The 20,697-nt window shown below is 27.3% G+C and overlaps 4 protein-coding genes across 10 annotated transcripts; 3 read left to right on the forward strand and 1 right to left on the reverse strand.

The window, feature by feature from the left end:
• Window positions 1-559: 559 nt before the first annotated feature.
• Window positions 560-2,310, forward strand: LOC118450063 (chromobox protein homolog 5). Of its 2 annotated transcripts, none has more exons than XM_085663706.1 (4): window positions 560-719; window positions 1,350-1,464; window positions 1,554-1,788; window positions 1,878-2,310. In XM_085663706.1, the coding sequence occupies exons 2-4, from the start codon at window positions 1,369-1,371 to the stop codon at window positions 2,114-2,116; spliced, it is 570 nt and encodes a 189-aa protein (XP_085519832.1). In that variant the 5' UTR covers window positions 560-719; window positions 1,350-1,368; the 3' UTR covers window positions 2,117-2,310. The 2 variants fall into 2 exon arrangements, with proteins under 2 accessions (XP_085519832.1, XP_035741356.1); XM_035885463.2 differs by having other exon boundaries at window positions 561-719; window positions 1,890-2,267.
• A 301-nt stretch (window positions 2,311-2,611) lies between these two features.
• On the reverse strand, window positions 2,612-8,433 carry Noc1 (Nucleolar complex protein 1). Of its 3 annotated transcripts, none has more exons than XM_085663704.1 (5): window positions 5,800-6,022; window positions 4,602-5,711; window positions 3,866-4,046; window positions 3,384-3,794; window positions 2,612-3,315 (listed from the first exon to the last, which is right to left on the reverse strand). In XM_085663704.1, the coding sequence occupies exons 2-5, from the start codon at window positions 5,709-5,711 to the stop codon at window positions 2,786-2,788; spliced, it is 2,232 nt and encodes a 743-aa protein (XP_085519830.1). In that variant the 5' UTR covers window positions 5,800-6,022; the 3' UTR covers window positions 2,612-2,785. The 3 variants fall into 3 exon arrangements, with proteins under 3 accessions (XP_085519830.1, XP_085519829.1, XP_035741348.2); XM_085663703.1 differs by lacking the exon at window positions 5,800-6,022 and adding an exon at window positions 8,319-8,433 and having other exon boundaries at window positions 2,613-3,315; window positions 3,866-4,499; XM_035885455.2 differs by having other exon boundaries at window positions 2,615-3,315; window positions 3,866-4,499.
• Window positions 6,033-11,994, forward strand: LOC118450062 (transmembrane protein 47). Of its 4 annotated transcripts, XM_035885460.2 has the most exons (7): window positions 6,033-6,177; window positions 6,463-6,731; window positions 7,373-7,442; window positions 8,869-9,055; window positions 9,131-9,280; window positions 9,360-9,422; window positions 9,510-10,348. In XM_035885460.2, the coding sequence occupies exons 3-7, from the start codon at window positions 7,392-7,394 to the stop codon at window positions 9,722-9,724; spliced, it is 666 nt and encodes a 221-aa protein (XP_035741353.1). In that variant the 5' UTR covers window positions 6,033-6,177; window positions 6,463-6,731; window positions 7,373-7,391; the 3' UTR covers window positions 9,725-10,348. The 4 variants fall into 4 exon arrangements, with proteins under 4 accessions (XP_035741353.1, XP_085519831.1, XP_035741354.1 ...); XM_085663705.1 differs by lacking the exon at window positions 6,033-6,177 and having other exon boundaries at window positions 6,448-6,731; XM_035885461.2 differs by lacking the exons at window positions 6,033-6,177; window positions 6,463-6,731; window positions 7,373-7,442 and adding an exon at window positions 8,516-8,651 and having other exon boundaries at window positions 9,510-9,707; window positions 9,786-11,994.
• A 780-nt stretch (window positions 11,995-12,774) lies between these two features.
• On the forward strand, window positions 12,775-14,557 carry Creld (Cysteine rich with EGF like domains). The gene is made up of 4 exons (XM_035885457.2): window positions 12,775-13,171; window positions 13,306-13,963; window positions 14,061-14,156; window positions 14,229-14,557. Exons 1-4 carry the CDS (start codon window positions 13,013-13,015, stop codon window positions 14,447-14,449), a joined length of 1,134 nt encoding a protein of 377 aa, XP_035741350.1. The 5' UTR covers window positions 12,775-13,012; the 3' UTR covers window positions 14,450-14,557.
• Window positions 14,558-20,697: the final 6,140 nt, after the last annotated feature.

The following is a 20,697-nucleotide window of genomic DNA, read 5'->3' on the forward strand; positions in this document are numbered from 1 at the left end:
ATGTTTATTAATCTAAACACAAATATATTTCCAAATAATATTACAATTAATAATAATAAAGTTTTAAAAAAGATAGTTTAATGATTTGAAATTTAAACTAATTTTTACGTTTCATATAAAACTTTCTCTGATTGGCTGCTTAGTTATACGTAGTCTGAGATAGCAATATTAAATATTCACGAATAAATAAAATTTATTACGATTATATATAATCAATAAAAAATTGTTTCTTTTTATTGTCTAAATATATTTTTATTTAATTCTTATCAATGTGAATTAATAAGCATGATTCTCAACGAATAAAAAATTCCTAATGGTGATGTTTTTTTTTCACACTATGTGACGTAGTCTTCTAACGCCATCTAAAATAATAACAAATAAATATAATACTATGTTAATTTATAAAATCTAAAATAATTTTTTTTGAATAAATTATTTATATAATAAATGAAAATTTAGATTAATCTTTTTAACTTCGATTAATTTGGTTAATAAGTAAACTAGACAACTATATGAGCGGCAAATTTTCCCTCTTCTTTCTATACATCGACGTCGAAACAAGCTGCAGTAACGGAAGAGAACTGCGCAATCGCTGAAATTCCCTCCGTCCGGCATTATTGAAGCAGCAACCGGACAGAGTGGACGCCAGAAGCTCGAAATATACCGCGTCAGTTTACGAATTTATATACAGTGAGATTTTTGTAAATATATAATAAGAAGTAAGTAATTAACATATGCCATACACTATTTATGATATATACTATATTTTCAATATAGAATTTCAAAGTAGTTATATTAAAGTTCAGTATAAACGAATTACTTTTATATAGCATTCGATGTACTTTACCGCCATTTTCTTTGCTTTTCTAACTTATAACTTCTTGCTAGCTTCTTCAAAATATGCACTAATTTAGAATCGTTTGAATCGTTTTACAGTAGATTTTACTATTATCAAATTTATAAGAATTTGATTTTTGTGTTTTTATCATAACAAATAACAAAGACAAATATATTATTTATATTTCATAAGCATTTTTTACCTCTTATTTTTAAAAATTGCTAAAATTTCAAATATAACTTTTTATTTTTTATATAATTATATTAAAATATAGAAATATTTTTTTAATAAAATAGTGATCATATATTTGGCTGATACAACTAACCTAACTATATTCATATTTTAATTAAGACTTATCTATAAAGTGTTTTGTTTCTAATACAACTATAAAAGTGACAACCTTATATGAAAAAATAAATAGAGTGTAAAATCAAATATAGTTTATTTGTATGATATATTATAATTTAAATTCAGTATCATTTTTTATATTATATTACTTTACATCTTTTAGTTATTTCACATAAAATACAATGAGCAAATCAAAGGAATCGTCAGCTACAGAAGGAGAAGCAGAAGAAGAATTCAGCGTTGAAAAGGTTCTTGATAGAAGAGTTGTAAAAGGAAAGGTACGTAGTATGTCATTCATAGCCTGTATTTTATGTAAGAACAATATATGATTCTATTGATTAAAAACTTTTATATTGTAAATTTATAGGTAGAATATTTTCTTAAATGGAAGGGGTATTCCAATGATGAAAACACATGGGAACCTGAAGAAAACCTCGATTGTCCCGATTTAATAGCACAATTTGAGGAACAGCGAAAAAAGAAAGAAGCAGCAGCTTCTGGTAAAAGACACGAAGAAAAGGAACAAAAAAAGAGAAAGAGTTCGAGCACTCCTACGCCAACACAAGCGAAGAAAAAAGCAACTGAAGAAAAGAAACCAGAAGGTAAATTTCAACAATTGAAAGTTTCATATATATCAAACAAAACTAACTTTATCAATAGTAAATTTTAAGAGGTTAAAATTATATTGAAGCTTTTATTGTAGGATTTGACAGAAACTTAGACCCTGAACGTATTATCGGAGCAACAGATTCAAGCGGGGAACTCATGTTTTTAATGAAATGGAAAGGCACAGACGATGCCGATTTAGTACCTGCTCGTGTTGCCAACGAAAAATGCCCACAAATAGTAATTAAATTTTATGAAGAACGCCTAACATGGCACAGTCCAGCTCACGATGAAGAAAGTTCAGCGAAACCTGACCAAGAGTAGCATTTAGTATTACAGTACATGTACACAGCACGCTTTAGAATTTGTCGCATATAACGACAAATTATAATGCGTGGTTTTTTGTAAATTATCTTTGAAATATATTAATGTTGCACTGTGAGAATAACAAAGTCAAACAATTTTTTACTAATAGTACGTTAAGTGATTAAATTAAAAATACTTGCACATCTATCATGACTTTGCAACATATTACAGTTATATTATTGAATCAAAAATGTAATAGTATATATGGCAGTCTAAAATTAAGAATGATTTTACTTATTTTACCAAAAAAAGAAAAATATTTACAGTGCATTAATAAAGCGTACTATTTTACTTCATTATACATAAAATTAACATTGTTATGTTAAAGCAAAAAAAGAAAGCTTAATTGTCACTGTTATTTCTTTTTTTACTAAATTTTTTATTTTCTTGTAATATTATGTAAAGAAATAAAACATGTTTTATGTTCAAACGATTACAATTATAAGTGATAATAATACAACGAGATCTTATTTTAAAAAATATTGAATATATACTTTATCATTTACGAGCACACATCTATTTAATCATACCAATACTTTACGAAAATAAGATGTCTTGTTCTGATAAAACAACTTGGTAAAATTTAAAAACTTACAAAATATACAAAAATGAATACAATGATTGTTATTATCGTTTAATCTTTTTATTGTTTTTATTGTTCAATATTTTGACGTGTTTCCGTTTTTTTCTGTCAAAAGATCTAGTTAGTTTTTGATTCCTTTTTGTTTCCCAATCTATTTGTTTAGAAGTAGCACCATCCATTGTATTAAATGCATTTGTACTACCATGTTTATTTTTCGTTCGACTTTGTTCTTCCAACATTTGTGAAAATTTTTCGGCGGATACAAATATATCATTTAGATTCTTTTTATTATTCTTTTTTATCTTATGCTGTCTAATTGGATCATTACCCTTGATGTGTTTATTTTTTATATTTAACGTAACTCCATTTAGATCATCATCATTATTGTCACTACCTTCACTAAAATATATATCGCTTAGATCTTCATCTTCTATATCTGCTATATCAGAATCATCTATATCATCCAAACTATTATCACTTTCTTCATCAATATCTTCAGATTCAGTACCGCTATTAACATCATTTTCTTCATCTTCCATATGATCGCTATTTTCAAGATCATCTATTTCATCATCTATAAAGAATGTTTAAATTTCAGCAAATAAAAATAAATTCTATTGTATATAAATTTTACTTCATTACCTTTTTTATTTTTTATTGTTCCAATAGCTGCAGCAATATCCAAATCATCCAAAGTTTCATTGGTACTAAATTTATCTAACATTTCATTGAATTCTTCACTATTAACACTTTCATTGTCAGAATCTTTTTCATTATACACATTTGTAGATTCGTTTTTCCTTTTTAGATAACGATAAAGGAATAATTCATCTACTGGGATACGCTCTTCTGCCTCATTAAGATATGCTATACTATCAACAGGAAGAGAGCGTATACCTTTTGGTAGATAACCACTACGCTGTGCCAATGGATCATTCTTTTTTTGTACCTTCTTATTTTCTAATTTTTTAGGATTTTTAAAGACATATCTGTCTAAAAATCGTATTAATGTCAAATCTTCCAAAGGATCTCCAGTATAATTAATAGTTTTCTCTAAAAAATAAAATATTTTATTAAGCAAAAATTAATTTATTATTAACAGCAATATATAAATGAAAAATTACCTTGAATAATTGAATTTGCAAATAAAGATACACTTGGATGGAAATGTTTAGACAATGACACAAGTTCAGCATGTAAGCTTTTCATTGCATTGGCATATAAAGGATTACGACAAAATGGATTATATTGGTTTTGTGTAAAATCTTTAATGTCTGCATCAATATCCTGTTTCACATCAATATCCTGTTTTGGTAAATTTACTGTAGTATTAATGGTAACATCCATCATAATATTTGAATCTATTTCTGGTGAAACCATAGGCTCATTTTCATCAATATTAATAATTTCTTTATTTTTTGATGAATCATTCTCTTTTGCATTAGAGAAATTATTTTCTATTTTAATGGAATTTTGGGAATGTAACAAAAAGTGCTTTAAATCCTTACGCGATTGTAGAACTTTGGATATTACATATAAAGTAGCACAAGCCATATTTGCAGGAAAGTACAATGTAATTTGTAATATCCGTTTTATAAAAGCATACAAGCGTAACAAACTCTGATCATTTTGAAGGACACGATATAATAGATTTAAGAAAACTGCACGTTTATTTGCTATACCTATTTGTGGATCTAATAATTTTCTATAGAAAGCTGAATAAAACCTGTTCGATTGATCTTTACTTGTTCCCTCAACCTATATATAAGAGAGAATATCAATAAAAATTTATATTTTTTAACGAATCATTTTAATAAGATATTGATTGAGAAAACACAATGAGATTAAAAAAATACTTACATGATATAAAAGATTAAGTGCATTTAATGAAACATTAAAAGATCCAATATGTATAACTTTATATACAGAGTCAATATGATCACGTAATAAATCTGAATCTATTTTTGCAAAGTGATATGCTCTGCTAACTCCTGTTAAGATTGCTGCCATCATTCTGCTGTCTGGTTCTCCTTTTTTCAAACATGCTTTAAAGAATGCAAAATATACTTCTATAAGAGAAGTAGCAATTTCATCATCTGCTTTTCTCAATACAAATTGTGTTAGGAGACAAATTGCATAATATTGTGCACGTTGTCCCACATTCTTTCTGAATAATAGCTTTTCAACTTCTTTTAATATGACAAACTTCATATTAGAATGTTCATATAACAATTTTTGTAAACAGAATACAGCTTTTGAACCTACTTTGCAGTGTGGATCACCTATTTTATTTACAATTAATTCTAATAATTTATGTTCTTGTTCAGGATTTCCAATTAACAAATCTGTCATCACAGATATTGCTCTCTCACGATTTGTTTCCACTGTGTCTGAGGCAATATTAGCAAGTGATAAAACAAAATTTTCATATTGTTCACGCAATTGATCTTCAAAACACCAATGTGCCAATAATTTTTTTCTAGATCCATCTATCTTATTTATTTGATCTGATATCTCCAAGTTTTCTATTTTATCTAAATCTTGTTCTTCAAATTTTAAGAGTTTATATTTAGGATGAAGTAAGTCGGATAAAAAAAGATCTCTTAAAGCAGTAATAATCATGTTGCATTGATTGTGCTTAGCAGCTTTTACTTGCGAAATAAGAGATGTTAGTTGGACAAGATTATATTTTGGATTATCTTGTATCAAAACAACTGCGGCTGCAACTTTATCAGAAGTTGTACCACGTGATAATGCTGTTTTTAACCACATAACTTCTGAATTTCTAGAGTGTGATTGTTTTAATTGGAAAGCTGAAGTATCTGCATTGAGATACTTCTTTCCTTCCTCTTTTAAATTTAGTACTTCAAAATCTGATTTTGCGTGCTTATAAGGTACTTCTGCTTTAGGAAATTCCTCATACCATTTAGAAACACTTTTATTTTTAGTATCACTTCCATGTCCTTTCATCTGGAATAAGTATTTTCCAAATATAAAATGACTTTATAGAATGATTTAATTTTATGTACTACATAACATAACATAATGTGTTATTTACCTTTATGTATGTAATAAATATATTTTATTTCATACGTAGAACTTTCTAATGTGTATTGTTAATTCATAATATATCTTTTAAATATAATTAAGTATATTAATTTTTTTTTTGTAAAATTATTATATTTACTTCAAAAGAGTTAATCATCTAAACTGAATTGAGCTGAACATGTGCTTAAAATGAAACTCTTAATAATAATTCCTACCAACAGTGGCACTACCATCTGCGTCTAATAATGATACTAATAATGTAAAAAGAGAGGATGAAACGGAAGTGAAAATAAAAATAGAAACAAACATCTACAAAACTAAAGATATCTATTAGGGTTGATAACTGATATAAACAAGTGAATAATATTTATAAAATATACAACAATATGTACGTATATAGATAAATATATATATATATACGCATTTATTAGATATATAATAAATTTAGATTTTAAATTCTCGTTTTCAAAAGTAGAGATTGTAATAACTAAATAGTATCTTTTGGATAATAAGATAAAACTTTTGAAATTAAAATATAAGAATTCTTTTTTTCTGCTTATATTTATTTCTCAATTTAATAACAAGCGCCATGTTGAATCTTATCTCATTTCTAAAAGTATGTCGACCAGAGGTCTCTACAAACACACTTGACATGGGTGTTCCCTTTCCTTAGATGATGACACATACATACATGAATCAGTGCGAAGAGTCGGTCAACAATGAGATCTGCACATTAATTTAATGTAGTATGATTCTGGATGGACAGTTTTAAGATTTGACTATTTTAATTCTTCTTCCAATATAATTATTTTCTATTTGTGCAATTATATTAACTAAATACGATGAGGAATTGTGTAAATATTAAAATTAAATTATAGATAATAATAGTAGAAAAGCGACAACGCGACATTCAACAATGATCAAATGGATTTGTAAAATATCGTAAGTGAACAATTATTATTTTCAGAAGATAAATCTACGTATAATGAAAGAAATAATATCAATTATAACAATGTGATAAAATGTCTATGTAAATGTAAAAATCATATTTCATGGATAGATACTTTTATACAATGAAATAGTTATCTATATTTTGCTTAAGCCCTTATCAGTCCATTTTGATTATGTAGTATGATGGAGAATTTTATATTATCTTACATTTAATATATATATATATAATAAAATTATAGGTTGTATATATTTTATATAAAGACAAAGGTAATATAAATTATAATGCTATTACCTATTTCACTTCCATCCTTTTTATCCACATCATTATGTAAAGTATTATAGTTATAACTAATCATTTCAGTTTAATATTTATTTATATTTGATTTTAAATATGCAATTATACGATAATATCTATACAAGTAAAGTTATCTTATCATTGTGTTCTCATTAACAGTTCAAAATAAATTTAGTACGATACAACATCCATACACCAATTTTCAATACTTCTTTTTTATTTTATTATATTTATTATTTCATTATTTCTGAGATAAACGATTATAATTGTTCTTTTTTTTTCAGTTGTATGAGTTTATATATTTTGTTTATGACACATTGATTTTTATTTATTACAGTTTATAATCTTAGAAAACTATGGCACAAACAACAACAATTGAAACAGTTACTGTCACAAGACCTTTAAAGGTAAGTTAATATTAATTATGAAAAGATTTATTAATAATTGACATAAAATAGTTAATTTTTTTACTATGCTATTCTCTTTTATAAAAGTATTGAAATTCAAATCTAATGATGAAAATATAATTGTCTCCCCTTATGATGCATAAAAAGAGAATATAACAAAAAACAAATTATTTTACATTTAAGTAAAATAGAAGTTTTGTATATAAAGTCAGTAATACGAGGTTAAGTATGCACATTGAATAAAAGTAAATATTGTAATATATATACAGTAGTATTACTGTTTCTATGTAAAGAAAACATATATATATATATATATATATATATGTATATGTATATATATATAGTTATTTCTATTCATGAGAACAAAATTAGCATCAAACGAAAAATAAACATTGTTAGATTACAATAAATAATAGTGAAAGAAATGGAAGAGTGGTAGGAGTAGAAGTAAAAAAAGAAAAAGAAAAAAAAACAAAAAGAAATGATAAGATGGAGGTGAGATCCGGTAACAAAGAAAAGAAACGTAGAAAACAGGAAGAAAAAGAAACTGGGAAAGTAGAGGATTGGGGCCAGGTGGTAATGGGGTTGGGAGTTGCGTAGGGTAAGGAGGAGGAAGGGGAGAAGGAGGAGGATCGCGCAGCATCGGCCCGGACGCTGCGCCAGGCATTTAATGGGCGCAGCTGGGCGCAGCCTCTTTCGTAGGAAGCTTCTCTTTACGAGCTCCACGACGATTTCTTCCCGGTTCACCTTTGCTTCTTAAGTGATTAGTAGTCGTATGAATTCTCTAAACGATCTACGATATTTTAGTGACGTATTGATAATAAACAAATTCCTTACGTTCATTCGTAAAAGTTTTATTGCCGAACGTTCAACTACCTTTTACGAAAGTGCGTCCCCACTCTCGTGTATTCATCGTCTTGTATCCATCCATCGATTCATCTGTTCATTGACGCGAACTTGCTAAATGCACTTTCGTCTTTCTCGTTTGACCATAAATCACGGAAGAGTATACGATGTTCCTTAAACAATATTGTTTGTTAAGAGGTGAAAGGTGTTCATGAACGTTAGTTTTCATTATATTCCTCAAGGATAGTTCAACAATCGTTTTTTTTACAACAAGACGCGACTATCTCAGATACAATACCCTAATATAAAATGATCATGTATACAGTCGCGGAAGAACACATAAGTGATAATGAGATTGCACAGGTATACATTGTTATTAATTGATACTTTTAAAAAAATACATACAACATTTTAATTAATGATATATTTATGATGTAAATGAATAGAGCATAATTGGTACCGAATAATTTTTTTTTCAAGTGTCTAGTTTCTTATATAAAATATTGTTATATTATTATTTATTTTATGCAAATAATCTACATTATTTACGAATATAATAAATGATTAATTTTATTTGTAGGTAATAGCATTTATATGCGGGGTCATAGTAATACTTTTAATGATAATGGGACTTGCTTCGACGGATTGGTTAATGGCCTTAGGATGGAGGCAAGGACTTTTTGTACATTGCATCGAAGAAGGTGCACCAACTCCACTGCCATTTAATATGCCAGATCCACAAGGATGTTATCAAGCTAGAGATGTTGGTAAGGGAATAAAAAATCTTTCTATGTTGTACTCTTAGAAACAATGAAAACATTAGTTCACTTTTATTTTTGTAGCATATATAAAAGCTGCTGCTACTTTGTGTGTGATATGCCTCTTATCAGATATTATGGCAACAGTTTTAACGGGTCTTGGATTAAGATCACAAGATCATAGAGAAAAACACAAATTCTACAGATTTGCTGTTTTATGTATGGGTATTGCACGTAAGTATATTAAATTGGACCATATACACACACTATAAATTATATTTTTGTAATTTATTATTATTATTGTTTATTTTAGTCGTATGTCTTTTAACTGCATTGGTAATTTATCCTGTGTGTTTTGCCACAGAACTTAATCTTGGTAAGTTTTTTACTATTGTTTACACATTATATTTGTTCTATAACTATTGTTTATTTCAAGATTATTAAAGTACTTATTTTATTATAGGAAATAGAACAATGTGGGAATTTGGATGGGCGTATGGTGTTGGATGGGGTGCAGCTATATTTTTATTTGGTGGAGCAGTATTACTTTTATGCGACAAAGAAAGTGAAGAAATTTATTATAAGGAAAGAAAAATAGTTCGCAATGAGATGGGAGGAGGTAGTTCAATGACTGGCATGGGACATCATGGTGGACGAAGTGGTACGCAACTAGCCTAGTGGCATTGCACCCTGCCCGATGTTGTACTCTAGGTGATTCTTTTCTTTTTTGTTCTCACAGTTTGATACCCATGCGAAGAGTTGTATACGTGTATATGAAAATGAACAGTTTTTATACATGTTACCTGCATGTTAGATCAGAATATATTGGAGTTACAGACGGTTTGGTGTAAAATATATGGAACATGTCGTGCAAACATTGCTGAAATTACAAAAGTATCTATCAGTTGACTGAACATAGTTCTTTTAGTAAATAGTTACCATTTGGAATTATCATGGGAATTATAGTAATTAATACAATTTTGGGACCATTGTTATTTTAAGTTTTTCTCTATAGTATTATATATCCTTTATATATTCTAAATTTATAATTGTTTTAGAAAATTATTTGTTTTACACAAATTACTTTGCCAAGTTAATTCCGGATGTATAAAAGTAAATTTACTTTTTGATAATTATAATAATTATCTTATGAAATGTTCCAATGAATATTACATCTAGTAAAATTATTAATATTGTTTTATATTATTTATGTAAGTATATACATATTAATTTCACAATTAATATAAGTTATTTCGATATAATTTATAGTAAAGCACAAAAATAATAGATGAAATATTGAAAAATACTGCTAATTAATTCTAAAATTACTTTGAGTAAATAAGCTAGTGTTTTTTTTTATTTTAGTTGTTATGTATCTTATTCTTTACAAGTAAAATATTTACATTATGTTACCATTTTTAAGAAATACATAAAATTTTGCTAAGTAGAAAATATATCAATAAGTATCATTAATTTATGTTTTTTATTTATTGTTACTTATCAATAGTGCAGCTTTTTTTTTACACATAAGTTATACTAATGAGGTATCTTCCAAGCCTAAGATATTTGTGGGTCTTCTTTTATATATAACTGAATAATTTGGCTAAAATTATAATATACTAATTTATAAATTTTAACTTTTCTATTATTTAATTATTAGTTACAAAATTATAATTAAGTATTTGCTTTTGACATTTATTGTCACGAGCTGATCTTCTTACAAATAAAAATAATTTATATTTGTACCATAAATTATATGTTTATATTAACATTTTTATAAATTTAGTAGGTTGATATATACTCATACAAGAATATAGCTTATTATATTTTAAGGTTTTGTTTAATAATATTTTTCGTAATATAAGCGATTTATATTTCTGTAATTAGTAGAATATGTCCAAAGTACAGTCAACTGAAACAGGAGTAAGAGCAAGTATCAAACAAATTTTGATAAACTCGTATAAAATGTTCATTTCTGTAAATATAAATACATTAATAATATCAAAACTCTACAATCGCGGTAAAACAAAATTTATATAAATTATAATTCCAAAGTATGAAATGATAAAAAAACAATTTCTGATGTTTTACATCGATTAATGGGTTGTAATAAGTGAAAATCCCTTTTTTCATTTTTATGTAATCCAAGACAAAATCTTTTATTATGAAAAAGGAATATCTCTTTAATCAGAAATATTTTCTATGAACCAAATACATTTTAAGTTAAAATACCAATATTACAGATTTTATAAGTCTTTAACACAATGGAGGCAGCTCGGGCAGGTATTGTCATTACGTTATTTGCATTATATACATGTACGTATATGTACATATAAGTATCTTATAAATACTTGTAATAGTATGGTAATAACATCTATGGTTATTGTAATATTATTAATATGTTGTACATGCAATTTTCACAACATGATATATGGATGACCATGCATTTTATGAGAGCTTTATATGCAATGTTCGATTATATGTATATGCATTGTCAGTACATAAACCTAAGTTTATATTTAGAAATGTTAATTTATGTTAACACATACATATACAATTAACGTTCCAGTAAATTTTTATATAATATTAAACTAAACAAGACTGCGTTACATATAATATTGTTAGAAACAAAGAATATCATAAAGTATTGTAAATTGTATTGTCGACCAATATTTAAAACATATTTAAACTTTTGCAGTGAACAACGTTACGAAAAATCTAAGTCAATTCTAATCTTAGTAAAGCCATTAATTAGAAGTATAATATTTTGCCATATATTTTTTGTCCCATATGATATGGCAGATTTTCACAAAAGCATTTTAGATAACAATAAAATTTGAAATTAATGAGGCAATCTATTATTTGTAATAAATTAATATTTATATATCAAAATCATCACAAAAAATCATGTAAAGTTAATAACTCTGGGATTTATTTCAGCAAGTCTATATATATATATATATATATATATATATATATATTAAGTATATATTTATTAATGAGAAATAGTATATATAATGGGTAATATTAAATTAGTGTCTGATTTATTAGACTGTAGTTGCAATAACTCTATAGTTCCATTTGATTCCTAATTTCGTAAATGTATATTGATATATTAATTCGATCGAAGCTATGAATCAATAGTTTCTCACACGAATTGTCCGTAGAAATAACAGTTAATTAAACTATAGTCATAAAGAAATACACATCTCATTATTAATGAAGAAAAAGAAAACAAGATATATCGTTGGTAGTATTAAATAAATCACTAATACTACATTTAGCATTTATTAGTATTTCGTACTATAGAAGTAGGGAATATAATACAGATACTATGCATATCGTAATAATATTATAGAAGAAAACAGTACTGTATACCGATGTAATAAAAATTGTAAATCCGCTTGTCTTCTTGTTAGAAGATACAAAGAACATATAGACTTATGTATAATGTGTAATAGTCCGCCGCATTTTAATGTGAACCTCCCATATTGTACAAAGAAAAAAAATATATATACATCTACATTTAAAAGATACTATTCTATATTTAGTTTACTTGTAGTTTATAAACTCAAAAAAATAATGTAAGACAGATAAAAAAAATGATTTTATAAAGAGTCATTTTTCTTTCGAAGAAAACATCTATTGACTTGGCGCCCTTCATTTGAAATGGCAAAACTTTCGAAATTATCTACTAGGTAGCGCTATAATGATCGGAGCGCTATCTACCGTATCTTTTATGAACACTTTTATCAACTAATCAACTTATCTGTGCAGACGTATCATGCATACAATAAAATTTTTCAATACCGCATGTGATTGGTATTTGTTTATGTTTAAGAAATGTTTATTATTTAAATAATAAAATTTATATTAACATACTAATTTAATTTGTTATGTCAAATGTTATTTTTATGTTAAACAATATATTTTTTAAGTCATAGATTATATTATTTCTATTTTATAATGCGCAACAGATTTATTTTATTTATCTTCCTCATTGTTTTTTGTTTTTGCGAAATTAATTATGTTATATGTATAAAATCTCCTAATAAAAGTGAATTGCAAGGTGAAAAATATCCACCATGTGCTGCTTGTAAAATACTTGTTAATAGTTTTAAAAATGTAAGGATTGTTTTTACTAGATAATTATTATTAAGTTTTGCTTTAATTAATTGTCTGTCTAGTAATATAATCAAAATTTAATAAAACACTGAATGTATTTTTAAATAATGTCTCTATAAGTGTTTTTCTTGTAGGGTTTAGAACGTACAAGCCGTGGAAAATTTGAAGGTGGTGATAGTGCATGGGAAGAAGATAAGTTAGGTTCTTATGCGACAAGCGAAGTACGTCTCATAGAAATACAAGAACATTTATGTGAGGAAGTAGAGCGTGGTAAAGATCAATGTCATTCCATAGCAGAAGAATTAGAGAATAAAATAGAGGAATGGTGGTTTAAACATCAGAATACCTATCCAGATATATTTGATTATTTATGCATAGAACAAACAGAACGTTGTTGTCCAAAAGATCATTATGGTCCTCAATGTATGCAATGTCCAGGCTTTCCAGATAATGTCTGTAATAAGAATGGTAAATGTAAAGGAGCAGGTACAAGAAAAGGGAATGGTAAATGTCTTTGTGACAAAGGCTACGATGGAGAAACATGTAATGATTGTGCACCGGGCTATTATGAATCTTATAAGGATGAAAATAAATTACTATGTTCTACTTGTCATGCTGCTTGCAATGGTTCTTGCAAAGGGCCAGGACCTAAAGATTGCGAGATGTGTTCTGATGGATGGTACATGATAGATGAACGAGGTTGTTTTGATATTAATGAATGCTTAAAAAGTGATGAATCTTGTCCTGGAAATCAATTTTGTGTCAATAAAGAAGGAAGTTTTACATGTCTAGGTAGACTCATGAATTTAAGAAAAATATTAAGATGCTAAAATATCTATTATTTACAACTAATATTTAATAAATGTCTTATGTTATTTTAAATTTGTAGGATGTGATAAAGCTTGTAATGGTTGTACTGGGGATGGTCCAGATATGTGTATAAAATGTGCAGATGACTATCATAAGAAAGATAACTTGTGCATAAGTACATATTTTATTATTCATACATATTATATTAAATTAATTCAAGGTATTAATTAATCTATTTATTTTTCAGATTCAGATCTTCTTGGTCGTAAGAGACATGAAAATTTTGCACGATATGCAACATACCTTGGTCTTTGTGTAGCAACATGTATTATTTTACAACGAAATATATATGCAGCAAGTGTTATAGGCATATTAGTTGCAGTTTATATATCAGTATCTGAATACATGTTATCTCATAGTAATATTCAAGATACAACAGCAAATATGGATATATTAGGACCAGCTTGACAAAATCAAAAAACATAGTTTAAATACAAATTAGTTTTAATATATATAATTTATGATTTGTATGAATGTAATTATTCATAATAATGTATCGGACAAAAATATTTATATAATAATCAAGGATATCTTAATAATTTATTATCCTTTAATTTCTTCTATTGTTTTAATCCAATCCTATATCTATATATATTCAATATTATGTATATAATTCTATAATCTACATTTGTGTATATGCGAAAATGAATTAGAAAATATTCTATAATTATACATATAATTTGTATAATAATTTATCTTTAGTTGTTGGTTTATATTTCGTACATTTAATAGCCGATAGATGGCATAAACGTTCATCCTTTCCCAAAAGGAAAGAGTCCTAATACGTATTGAAAAGATATAGATATAAAAATTTCCTTTGCAATACTCATTCTATATCCATATTACAATTTTTGAAGAAAGCTACATGACAGTGCGGAGCTTTTTTAAAATAATGAAAACAAAAACAAATTATTTTCAATAAACTTATAAAACTGTTAATATTCGGAAAAAAGTTATAATAATATATTATCTATATTAATTTCGTAATTCGCACATAAAACAATTTCTCTCTTTTATCTGTAAAAGTGTTTAACGTGTTATAAAAAGTCCCCTGTGTTATTAATAATACATTTATCCTTATTTTGAATAACTTTAAGTATAACATTAAAAATAGGGAAAATATAATCGAAATAAATGTATAAATAATAGAATATAATTTTACAATCTTTGTGTTATCAAATATAAATTTATGAATATAAAATAATGGGCTATATTTTGTATTAGATTTATTTAATTAATGTTATTTCATTAAAAATAAAACTGTAAGAAAACAAATAAAGTTTCAACAATATACACGTATACAAAATAACAAAGATTTTATATATATATATATTTTCAAGAAGCTATTGTTATAGTAGTTATGCTCTTGATTTTATATAGAGATTTTTACGAGAAAATGCTGAACGATGATCTTACTTTCTATCACTAGATGGCTTAGATCAGGATACTTTTTCTCGCGGTCTAAACTATCTCTCTTCATCTATGAATGATTTGTATAAGGACTTAAGTTTTTGCAATACTCAATACTTTTTATATCCATATTAAAATTTTTGATGCAGTTATTACTAAAAACCGCGATAAACAATTAATAAAAATTGCATATAAAACCTCCACATTTTTTAATAATATATACGTAAAGTTGTGTTGGTTGGAAAATCCTGATCAAAGTCGTCCTAATTATTCATAAACTCATACGTGTAAAGATCTTCACATAAAAATAAGAGCATGAACTACTAAAACATTAGCTCATTGAAAATACATAAAATCTCTATTATTTTGTACACATGTCACAATTGAAACTTCATATATACCCTTTTCCATATCTTTTACCTTATTATAAACGAAAAAAATATAATCGTGTATAGAAAATGTTCATATGTACTCGAACTTTAAACATAATAAGTAACGGCCCAAATTAATAAAACTTACAATTTAAATCTAACGAGCTAAACATGGTTTTAACTTATGTGAACATCGTTTAGTTACTATATGCGATTATCGTACAGAATAACGATTTGAACATCATACTTTTTTTAGTAGCCGAAACACCGGCAAATACTTGTTTAAAAATTACTTGCTCATCTATGTATATGCGAAGATATATCGCTTCTTCGATATATATACAAATTTTCGATACACAATCATATTTTTCTTCATATAATAAGATATTTGACGGATAATATAATATAGATGACAGAAAAACTTTATTCTACCACTGCAAAATTCATTGGTGCATAATCAATGGCCGCTACTTGGGTTCATTTCTGAACGAACAATCGATAGTGAAACAATTGTTTGTAAAATAAACGAACATAATATACATTTCACTTTTATATAATATTTTTATACTTATGGGTATTACTTTAGAAAAAAATCATCTCACAATTAATTATTCGCTCAGGAATGTATGTATATTACGATAATGAATAACTTGTATATACAATAATATATATATACATTTTTTTTTTTTTAGAAATCAATATGATTATATAATTTACGAAAGACTTAAATGTAATAAAAATAATTGTTTCTACATTCATATCGTTGTCTATAAGAAGAAGTGCTTTGGAAAAATAATTGTTTATTTATTTTATACCATTGTAATAACAAATTGCTTTCGAATAATAAATAATATGGATATATCGTGGATGTTGAGTATTATTATTTTAGTTAAGTATACTTATATGCAAGATCCTTAAGTTTTTATGATAAACTACTTTCAGTTAGTTATTCATAGATGGCTACACTAAGCCTTATACTTCTCAAAAGAAAAATACGGTTTCTTTGATTTAAGAAACTTTAAAGCAGTGACTTTTATTTGCAATACTTAGGTTAAAGTTATATCCATATTTTTAATTTTTGGGGAGGAGTTACTTTCCGAGCCTCTTATCGATGACAAAAATATTATTATTAGTAATCTTTAATGTACTTTTTAAAAATGTTATCAAATTATTTTAGATGATTATCGTATTTAGAAACAGCGTTTATCTTGTCAAATTTTATTAAGAGTATAAAAAATATATCATTAATCAAAATGTAAATTGAATAAAATGTTAATAAATTGTCAATTTCTATAATATATACGTATATATATATTGTGCATATTTGTATATTTCACGTTTGTATCGCTACTTCTTAGATAGAGCTTGTATAAACTATATCATTATTGTATTATACAATATTGTATTATACAATGTATATATTGTATAAGCATAAGCTATCTACTTCTTCTGCCTTATTTACAATCTTTTACGAACTTATCAATGTATTCTTTATCTTATTAATCATTATCTTATATTTCCTATATGCTAATTTTTAATAAAAGACTGAATTTCTATTTTTTACTTTACTTTTTAAGGTAAAATTTTCTAATAATTATGTATACAAATACGTTTTTTGCTATTATAGTAATCACAAAGTCGCCATTTTGCTCACGCGCGTGTCCAAAGAGCCATATACACGCGATCCATCCCACAAACGTGTGCGTATGATTGTGTATCGCTAGGTAAAGTGAATGACTGGATAGTTGAGAGGAGGGGATACTTGACCCATCCAAGAAACTCTTCCGGATTGGTTCGTCGATGTCCGATGACGTAATAAACCATCGATGGACGGACTGCCTAGACTTAGAAGCGACGAGTAGAATTGATCAACGATAGTCTAAAAAATGTACCCACCCACCCATATCCCCACACGTGTATGATATGTGATAACGAATGTAGATGTATTTGCGTAGATAAACGCAGAATGGAACCATTTTTTGCCTTGCATAAAATATTCTTCAATCAGTATCAAAGAAATGTAAGTGCGAGTAAGACTATTCCAAAAATACTTATCTTGATGATTTTTTATGTTACTTTTCTAATGGATCTCATCTAAATGGATTGCGTTAATGAATTTAGCTCATTTGAAAATAGATACACATATATAAGCTTTACAAGCTATCTCATCACTCTTATTTCTGACTTAAAAATTTGATAATCGTTCAAAGGGTAAAATTATAATTATTAAAACTACAAAAAATCTTTAATTTTTGTGGTTTTAAATCATGAAAATAGTCAAACGTTTAGTTCAATTCGCTTATACATTAAAGTTATACGAAGAACGTAAATTAATTTAAAAACAATAACAGTTTAAATTAATTATATCTCACAAACTTATTGTATTTGCAATTCGTAGTTTGATTAATCTCGCAAAAATCATATTAAACAAATCGAATAATTCGAATGGCATTAGTTAAAAGAATGCGTACAATCAAGTAGATGACGTATAAATTAAAAATTAGATTTGAAACTGTGATAAAAGAAACGATCTCAAAAAAAAGAAATAAAGAAAATGATAGAAGAGAGAGAAAAGAGAGAGAGAGAGAAAGAAAGAGCGAGTGAAAGATTAAGTGAGAGAGATGGAGCGAAAGAGCGAACGAGCGAGCGAGCGAGCAAGAACGCTCTCGCATTCCGTCACGGGCGTTCGTGGCTGACGGATGCGTCGTACTCTTGTCGCGGAAAGAATTTCTATACTTTTTGATAAAATAATCAAATCAACGATTTCGCCGAGGCATAACTCGATAAAACGATTCGCGTATGAGCCGAAACATACGTTTTAGAATCAGTGAATGGGATCTCTTCCTTAGAGAGACTTTCGCGAGAACAGATTTATCCTTTCTCAAGTTTCCTTCCTTCTCACAACGCTAGAATCCGGTCCTGCGGGATGCAGCAGGTTGATCGTCGAACATGGAAATTCTTCTTTCTTCGATGTTCTACAGGTATTATTCTCAATATCTTTATATTTTCTTGCACGTTCAATGCCGTGGCTCTCTGACTTTTGAATAAATTGCAAATTTAATTGGCCTTCCCGAAACAGTACTGTTTCAGCACTAATTGCTTGCTAATGGTTTTAAAATGATCCTAGATATAATCAAAAGAGAAGCTTGTGTACGCCAACATTGATATAATTTCTCGAATGTTTATAAAAATACAATGTAAAACGTAGTCTGTTAAAAATGCGAAATTGATAAATTCTTTAAGAAATGTATATTTAAGTATTTAAATATTTGGTGATAAAGTACATAGTATCACATAAACATTCTCTGTATGCGATAAATAATGTCTAAATTTAATTAACACTACATTAAATGATAAGGATTTCATGTACATGTGTGTTTTCGTATCGATATAAAAACGAGATGATTTAATTAATATCGACATCACTTATCTTCCGATAAACATTTTCTTCTGACTTCTCCTTTTTAAATTTAATAATTTTCTTTTAATACGGTATATGGTTTTCATAGGAACTTAAAAAACTCACCTCTCTCTTTTTTTTTTTAAATGAGAAATCTAAAATCGATATCGAATAAAACACAATTAAAAGAGAACAGCGATCCGTTTCGGGCAGATCCAATGATTTTTATTCAATTTTTTCGTTATGGTTTATTGCCAAGATCCGGTTCAATAAAAAAAAACATAACTTTCCAATACTTATACGCACGAACGCATTTTGATGATGTATTTTTTTATCGGATTCTACTTTTCACGTCCCTAAAAAAGAAGATTTCTCTTTTTTTTTTCTTGTTTTCGACAATATTCCAAGGCTTTCTTTCATGTAATCATTACTATGTAACAATCGACTTTCTTGTCTTTCCATGTAACACACTTTCTTGACTTTTGGAGATACGGAAGAGGTAAAAAATAATGTTACGCTTATAATTAAATCACTACGATAATGAATGTGATAAGAAAGGAAGATATTATTAGCTTTAACAAAAAAAAAATAGAGATTCAGTATCTTCTTTCCATTTTCTTATTTTCTCTCGATTGACTGTGAAAATTACAATTACATCGTTTAATGTAATGGAAAAGAAAAAAATCAAGGCAATATATAAATGATTAGCACGTACTATTTAAAATGCATTTGACGTATATAACCAACATTGTAGATTATTACATTGATCGACGAGTTGATTAACGTGAATCGCCTAATGGGTCCTTTATCTCTTCTCTCTTCGTTCTCTATTCAAATGACGATCGATGATATTGACTACCTGATGAACCGACAAATGCGGTTTGCTTTAAATCCATCGAATGAATGTAGATGTTACAAAGGTGTTCTTTAAAGTACAATAACACACTCATAGTAAAATTGGTCAATTAATAGAACACGTTCTAAAATTTCGCAAACCTTTCACAACAAAGTTATTCGAATAATTACTAAGTAGAACATATTAAATAATAGCATAAAATATCACTGTCAGCTATTGCTGTTATTACTTCTACTGTTGCTGAAAATTTTAAGTTCAAAGCACGGCAGAAAGCTTCGAAATTCTTCGATGATGTACAATCGCTGGAATTTCAATCCTATCGATTCGGTTGAAAAGCTTCCTTTTCCAGCACCTTTTTTTATCGACACCTGGATCATATTGTTCTCCCTTTTACGTTACGCGAACACACGTTCATTCAACGTACGAAAGTACTGTTTCGAATCCCTTCCTCGAAAAATTTTCGACCCCGTCACCCCCTTTTTTACTCGGCGGGGAAGATATCGACATTGAGAGAGAAAAAAGAAAAAAGGAAAAAAAAGAAAAAACGAGGGAAGGGTCGAAAAGTGTGCGAATCATCCGTTTAAAAAAAAGTTGGAATTAAAAACGTTAGGAAAGGTCG

The sequence above is a fragment of the Vespa mandarinia genome, chromosome 23 (genome assembly GCF_050613455.1).
Source record: "Vespa mandarinia isolate Hongniang chromosome 23, ASM5061345v1, whole genome shotgun sequence".
Taxonomy (NCBI): Eukaryota; Metazoa; Arthropoda; class Insecta; order Hymenoptera; family Vespidae; genus Vespa; species Vespa mandarinia.